Source organism: Lactuca serriola, chromosome 4, assembly GCF_051521515.1.
Source record: "Lactuca serriola cultivar US96UC23 chromosome 4, Lser_US96UC23_V15, whole genome shotgun sequence".
NCBI lineage: Eukaryota > Viridiplantae > Streptophyta > Magnoliopsida > Asterales > Asteraceae > Lactuca > Lactuca serriola.
The window spans coordinates 96,859,616-96,868,279 of NC_136411.1; the positions used below are offsets into that span (position 1 = coordinate 96,859,616).

At 32.2% G+C, this 8,664-nt stretch overlaps 1 protein-coding gene across 1 annotated transcript; it reads left to right on the forward strand.

Annotated features, from left to right (window-relative positions):
* Positions 1-7,172: 7,172 nt before the first annotated feature.
* Positions 7,173-7,616, forward strand: LOC145098644 (E3 ubiquitin-protein ligase MPSR1-like). The gene has a single exon (XM_079036266.1). The coding sequence runs from the start codon at positions 7,173-7,175 to the stop codon at positions 7,614-7,616; it is 444 nt and encodes a 147-aa protein (XP_078892392.1).
* Positions 7,617-8,664: the final 1,048 nt, after the last annotated feature.

Below are 8,664 nucleotides of genomic sequence, written 5' to 3' on the forward strand. Positions count from 1 at the left end.
CGCATAAGATCTCCGTTTTCGATGTTCTTTATATCCACGCGTAGGTGAGATTATACTCTACAAATTTCGTTTAGACTCCGTCAGCTAATTTTGAATTTTATTTTATTATATTATTTTTAGTAGGCCGAGACAAGAAAACTCCATTAGAAATTCATATCTTCTTCATCATACATCCGTTTTCGTCTGTTTTTTTACCGTTGGACTACTATCAACGAGATTTTCGATTCTCGTTTAGATTGTTTTGGCTAGAAATCCCTCGATCTCAAATCCGAATTTTAGGCTGCATACCGTTAAGTCGAAACTTAGAAAAATCATAACTTCCTCATACGAAGTCAGATTTAGACGTTCTCTTTATGCACGCTCTCGGTTTAACGTATTCTACGACTTTCGTTTAGATCACTAAGTCTAAATTCCGCTCTATCTTAAATTCTTATTTTACGTCATTCAACGTCGTGTCGGTTCTGTCGCGAAACTTCGACAGGTCATAAGTTCTTCGTTATAACTCGGATTTCGGCGTTCTTTATATCTACGGAATCCCTGTAGCATATACTACAACTTAGTTAAGATTATTCATTTTAAATAATCTTCTATCAAAAAGTCTTTTTTGACGTTCATCGTCTCTAAATTGACTAGCCCTGATCTACGGGCGTTACAACTCGTCATGTTTAAAGCGCATGAGACGTTTGGCTTTGTACATATCATGGCGTACATGATCGATCCTATAGCCGGAGAATATGAGACTTGAATCATTCTATCTAGTTCTTCACTAATACTGGGAAAGTTCCAATTAAGAAATTTGGGTATTCTACTTACCTTTGAGCGTTGACCTTCCGAACATGATTTTTGTGTTAAGTTTTAAGGTTGAACTTCGGCACTTTATAACCTAATTAATGTATTCATAAATCCGCGTGAAGGTTCAGTGTAAGCTAAGTTCCAAGTAATTGTTTCGAGGAATCTATTGAGTTGCGACATAGTTCATCTTGTGGCATTTAGAACCATGTTATGTTCGCACATAAAGATGTTGAGGTTCGTGTTGAGCACTATCATGAGTTTTTGACGGATGTCACATATTCCGGTGTCGTTCCTCATATTTCGGACCATTTTGGAATACGTAAATCATTTTATAAAACCAAATGTAAAGTAACTTAAAGAGTAGAACTTACTTGGTTTGACGAGTTCATGCTGAAAATTAGGTCCAAAATGCGGGTAGATTGTGCTTTAGATGTGTAAATTCTGGAACGCATATTCCAGATTTTTATGTGCGGGGCCCATGTATGTGTGTGTGTGTGTATATATATATATATATAGACCATTGGATTGTAGTATTGGGTTTGGGTCGGTTTTCAGATCCAGAATGACCCATTGGTTATTATCATTGAAACGCCATTAAAAAGGGGTTAGATTACTCAATTTCCAATAAAAAAAACTTGGTTGCAATGTTAGTCAATTAACCCCGCTACAAATCAACCTCAAATTCATAAGCATTTTACCGAGTTTTGATGCGAACAAATCTACATAACTTATAGGATTTTTCCTCCATAAAATACCTTGTATTTTGACTTTTTTTGGCAACCTTTTTTTTTCAAAAAAATACCTAATTAAACATATTACATGTCAAAGATAGTTGACTTAAAATGATAACATACTTTTTTATTTGTACATATTTAGTTACTGAGTTTTTTTACCACATTTGACCATTTAACTTGTTTTTTTGTCCACATTCAGTCCTTATAACAGACTACTTCAGGTTAAGCCACAAAAACGACTTAATAAGGTAATATATTTTCTCATTTTGTACACATTTAGCCCTTATATCGTCCTTCACTTATATCGGTAACCTAATTCAAAAATCGGTCAAATAATGTTGGTGTCATAGTTTTTTTACCGAAGATTTCTTCACCTTCGGTTTCATCTACCTTCATAGCAGACAATGAGATTCTTTGTGATTTCTTTCTCCCAACTCGAATTTGTATTTCCAAGACGAAAGAATTAAAGAAGGTGCAAAAAGAATTTGTACTTCCAAGACAAAAGAAAACCATGAAAAAAAAGTTTCATCTATCACCATAGCTGTAACACCCCTCGCATGGGCCTATTTGAAATAGTCTTTAATAAAATCTTACAATATAATTTCAGAGTTTTAGTTTGCAGAAAAACGATCCCAAAGTTTAATTCAAATATTTTACATAGTTCAAACGCGGATAATGGTCCCAATTAAGAATATCCAAAACATCTAGTAGTTTAATAGAACATTTCATGCGAGAGTGCTACAACAGATATCAAAACAAAGGTTGAATAAGACATTACAAACCAAATGTCTTATAAATATCCAAAGCTTATGAGTCTCCTAAGCTCCTGATAATATCTACTATCCTACAAAATTATGAACAAGTGGGTTAGGCTATGGCAACCTAGTGAGTACGATCCTAGGGTTAGACATTATGGATGGTGTATGAAGGAACACTATGGTTTATACACCAATGTACAAACTCGTACCTTCTCAGAACAACAAAATCAACATTAAAAGTTTCCTTGGGGTAAAATATTACACCAATACAAGTACATTTTCATTAACAACAAATCTCATATAAACTTCACAAGTGAATAAACAAATATGATGTAGATGTACCTCAAGCAAAAGCTTCTCAATAATCAAAATCCAAACAAGATCATATGGATCCAAATAATAATCATACGAGTTACAAAACACTTAGAAACAACAGTCCGACCAATAAATAGGTGTACTAAACTTGATGATGGTCGGGTGTGAAGAACACAAGATAGACAACCAACTTTTCTGCATAATCCGACAACAAAATGATGATGGTCGGGTATGAAGAACGCAGGATGGACAAATTGCCGAGTCGCCCTTACAACCACAAATAAGGCACTAGGGGTCATCCAACCTAGGTCACATGAGGGCTAACGAGTTTCTTATCGTGTACATGGGGATTATCTAGAAATCTACTCATAAACAAATAATGAACAACAACTATCCATTGGGTACCCAGGACAACAACTGTCCACTAACGCCATTAAAATAGTTTTTCAAAACTGAAATTTGAATATTTCTAGTTTTACAGCATTGAAAGATTCCATCAAATTCAAATTCCTTTTGTTTTAAATTCATTTAAGAGATTCTACATTACAGTTATATGGACCTTTTGCCTTTAGTAGATATTTTATATAATAAAATGTTTTTTGAACATAACACTTTTATGACTTTATTAATTTTATATATAATTGTATAACAATTTCAGTTTTTATAACCACTTTTTTATTTTATTTATCTACTGTGACATTATATTATGATTAATGTGTTTTCCTAACTTGTTTTATATTTTAATGGAAATAGGATAATTAAGTCATTTTTTAAACAGTAAGTTGTAATATAAAAATAAAAGTAAAATGGTATTAATTAATAAATATATTTGATATTTATTCTATTTCTTTGCACTTAAAATGAGGAAATATTACAAATAAAAGGCATTCGAAGAAAAAATATTAATGTCAGGAAAGCTTGTAAAAAGGGGCATTTAAATAACAAATAATATTAATGTCTGAAGAGGTTACAAAATTAGGCATTTGAACAAAGAAAAAGCATTCCAAAAAATATTAATCTTTTAAGCTAGAAGATGTTTGAAGAAATTAGAAGACTCTGGTGCACAGATACATCTGTGCCAAGAGAAGGACATAAAGATCATTTACGTATGTGGTCTTATAAAAAACAGAAAGGTTGCGAAGGCTAATGTTTGCGCGTGCTTGGTGCGGTGCAGACAAAATAGGTTGTAACGTCACAAAATTTCAGACCAAAAATTTTTGTTTTAATTAAGTTATTACATAAGATCATCAGTATAAAACATTCATAATAATAACTCATGTCAAAACCAGTGAGTCAATAATCAAGCATGTCATCATAAAATAATACCATAGTATAATCCCAAAGACCTCCTGTACGGAAAACATAGTGTGATGCGCTGCGATCGACTCACCAAGGCGGCGAATGGAGGGTTACGGTGGTTCTTCCCTATCTACGCGTTACACCCGACGATACGGCAGTGGAAACGGTGGCTGAGGAGAGCTTCTATGGTGACGGCGGTCGTTCAGTGGTTCCGATCTCCACGGTGGTGACGGTGCGATGCCAGAAGTGAAGAAGGAGGTGGCGGCCGGTGGGAGGCATAAGGGGTGACGGCTGGAAGGGTTTTTGTTAGGGTTAGGGTTAGTATGGGTTATATACCCGTGCCCTAGGAAAATTAATTCCATAATGGCAGAAATGGCCCCTCCCATATCATTTTCTTTCAACATTAATTCGATATTTACCAAATAAACCCTCAACATTAGAATAAATCACAATTTAGGTCCAATATTTACCAATTTCACCCCTACTTCCATAATTACTCCCAAATTCGATCCCTAATTTACCAAACGGCCCCTTAGCCCCAAAATCTCTTCCGATGAAGTCCCAGAAGTTACCATTTAGTCCCTTCCTTAAAAAATACTTACAAAACCAATCCGAAACTTACACTTTTAACACCCAACTTTAAAATTATGCTGGTTAACGCCTCAAAATCACGCCTTGCTATATAATTATTAATTTTAAGTCTACTATACATTTATTTATTTACTTATTTATTTATTTAAGAAACAGGGTGTTACATAGGTCAAGAAGATCAACACACAAAAAACAAACAACACTTAAGTATCATCACCTAAAAGAACACTGAATTTACAATCCTTGGTCACATTTATGCTTCTTTTTCTTCTTCTTGTACATACCATATTCAACCTCCTAATATCAACTCTTCTTCAAGTTGGAAACATAAACTGAATAAGAAATGTCGAAATGGAATTTTGCTATTATAAGGTTAAAGCTCCTTTATTTACCATCTGTCCTAATGTTGTTTTTACGAGATTGATTTTGTTTTAAATTGTCATCCCAAAGGTTTGATGGTATGTTTTTTTACATTGTATTGATACAATTTTACAAGTAGGTTGTTATTTTTTTTTTTTATCTTTAAGCCCAATTTATCTCAAGTATTTATCATTGTGTGTGTCTATATATATATATATATATATATATATATATATATATATATATATATATATACACATATGCTTAGGTTATTCTATTCTAACTAATTATTGTACCGATATCATATGCTATGAGAATTATTAAGAGAATAAGTTGTTTAGCAATGCGAATACTTCAATCTTACATAACTATTTTCATTAACACACATTCGCACTACTTAAATCGTCTATAATGTTATTATACATTTATTATTATTATTCTCATTTCTGTCAGAATGTTTATTGAGTCGTATTCTGTCAGAATGAAAATGAGTGAAAAACGATATGTGAGAACAAAAATAAATAACAATTAGCGAGAATGCATGAAAATGACAATATTTTTGTAAGGTTGAACGTATTCGCATTGCCAAACAACTTATTCTCTTAGTAATTCTCATAGCATACGATATCCACACAATAATTAGTTAGAATACTTAAACGTAGTTATATATATATATATATATATATATATATATATATATATATATATATATATATATATAGTCCTAGGTTATTCTATTCAAAGTAATTATTGTGTTATTGCATGCATAACTGTGGGCCAATCAATTTATTTATTTTAAGAAAGTGATTAATATATATTATTGAATTAAATGTAATTGAAAAATATCATCTAATTTAATTACAAGGGTATTTTTGTTAATTAATAAAGATTTAATAAAGGAAAATTGCCTATTTTAAGAGATCATAGATTCTATTAATTTTAAAAATCCGATTTTACGAATTATAACTATTTTAATTCGGACATTCGGATATAATACGTTTATTTATTTAATTATTTACTCAAAAATAAAAATATTTTTGAACCATAAATAATAAAAATATTCTTGAACCAAATTCTTGATCATGAATTTAAAAACTTCTTGTAGAATAACAAATTTTTGAACAATAAATTGAAGAATAAAAACAAAAAATACATTATTTCTTACAGAATACAGGAAAAAATTGTTAAGAATTACATTTATTGTCAAAGAATAAAACTAAAAAAAATTTCAAAACGGGGAAGAAAACATCAAAATCTAACAACGACTAATACATTCTAAAAGAATAATGTGGTTCGTTTCAATTTTGTGGTCCGTTCTTCAAGCATCAACGTATGTGATTCCAATAGAATAGGAATTCGTGATTCCATTCCAACAGAATTGGAATACGTGATTCCATTCCAATAGAATTGGAATCTCACCAATATATATCATCCATTGAATCATCTACATAAACAATACCTTTTCAGAATTCAACCTTGTTAAGATCATGCACTGTCCACATAAATGAAGTGTTAAATAAGAAAAAAAAAAGAAAAAAAAAAGAAAACATAAATTGAAATATGAATCAATTCATAAAATGCAGCCAAACAAATTGGAATTACCTCATAAGCCTCATTTTTGTCAAAGCCTGCAAACACTTTCAAATTGAACATATTAAAATAAAACATCAAATCCATTTATTTCAATATGTCTTTCTAGGAACCCACACAATCGATAGTCTTGCACAACATTATCATAACATAATAGAATATGATAAAAAGCTTTCACTAATTAAAAAGCATTAAGTAAAATGTAAACAATTACAGTGGTCAAAATAACCTGCTTTAGAAAACTTGCAAGCTTCTTAACCTCAGCCTTTTCTTGAACCAACTCTCCTTCCCTTTGTGTCAATTGACCTGATAAAGCTTCAACCTAATCAGAAACATCAAAAATGAACATTTTTAGCAACTTAATTGAAAGGAAAAAATATGGATTGTGATTATCAGTTTATGTCATCTGAAATAAACCTACCATGGCAATAGCCTCCTCCACATCATCTTTGTTTTTACCAACAGCACGCCACCACATTGGATTACTCCAACAAAAATATCATCATTCATCTTATCCAACGCGTTAACCAAACCCCTTGGCGTATTATAGGGAAAAAAACATGTCTGCACACAACATTCGAGAGCCTTCTACACCCTTCTTCCCCTTCGTTTTTAAGCTCTCCCAAAAAATTACCCATTTCAAATTCAACTTCCACTTCTATTGTTCTTTTCAATTTTGATCTAGTAGCAGAAACACTCAAACACCCACTAAATACTACAAATTTGTGCTCAGATGGCTTCAGAACCAGAGTTATCGGTATCTCATTTGATCGAGAGGCTCATGGAGATGCCTTTCCTTTCAGGCTTCACAACCACCAGGCCGGAATCAGATTCACGTTGCGATTCCGAACATCCGGATCACGAATCAACAAACAGTCTTCATCATCAGGGTTCTTCACTCAACAGGATCATCCTGATCAACCCGGTGACGCAAGGAATGGTGGTGATCGGAGGTAGCGCTACTACTAGTTTCGAATCCCTGATGAACGATCTGATGAGGAAGGATAGCCAGCCACCGGCGCCTCAAACGTCGATCGACGCCATGCCGACTGTGGAGATAAAAGGTACGGATGAAATAGAGAGTTTAGGGGGTGAGTGTGTGAAGAACAGTAGCGTGCAACAATTCAGTCGGCAATGGAAGCCAGCTTCGACTTTCCTTTATTCTTCAAGATTATGAACGATGGCAATGATGATCTTTGGTACAAAGAAGATTGTTGATGGGGATCGGTGGAAGTGGTGAGGCGTTGTTGTAAATCGAGGGGGTGGTCGTTGATGGAAGATTTTTATGGTGGAATAGGGTTTTTGATAGTGAACGTCGTATATAAGAATGAGAAGAAATTAGGTCAAAGTCAAAATAACTAGCATAATTATAGGAAGTATTCTTGGAAGTTATTTACAAAATTACTTTATTACCCTTATTTATTTATTTAAGTATTTAATTTTTTTATTTAATTTTGATTGCTGCATATTTATGCATACAATAACACAATATTTAGTTTAAACACCTGAACCTAGCTCTCTCTCTCTCTCTATATATATATATATATATATATATATATATATATATATATATATATATATATATATATATATATATATATATTTGGAGGATCTCAGATATTAACAGTTTTTTTTACCTTCTTAACCACCAACAATATGTTAATGTCTGAGATCCTTCATCTATACAATGTCGATAGATGTGATTTCATATTAAAGGTCACAAAGGTAAAAAAAGATAGCTAATGTATGAGATCCTCCATACATTCGTTATCGAATAAACTTATTATGCATTGTAAAATATTGATAAATACTTGAGATAAAATGAGCTTAAAGGTAAAAATAAAAATTGCTTGTCAAAATGTCTCAATACATTGTTAAAACTTGTCAAAATGTCTCAATATATAGTTAAAAGAAACATATAATTATACATTGTGAAAGTAGTCTTCGAACACCATTTGAAAATATACTCCCTCTAATGAAAACAATCTTGGGACAGGAGGATATAAGGTTACCTTGGGTTTTAGAATCATATGTAGGACCCAATATGGTATAAAAGACGAAGCAGAAACATGATCTAGGGTTTTAGAATCGGTTATTATTTTAGGTGATCGAAGTTTAGGGGGCACGTAAGTTAGGGGATATATGGTTACCGGTTAGTAACCGACTTCATTAATAAAATAACATGGAATGGATTAAAGTTGAGTTCATTTTGAAAAAAAAAATAG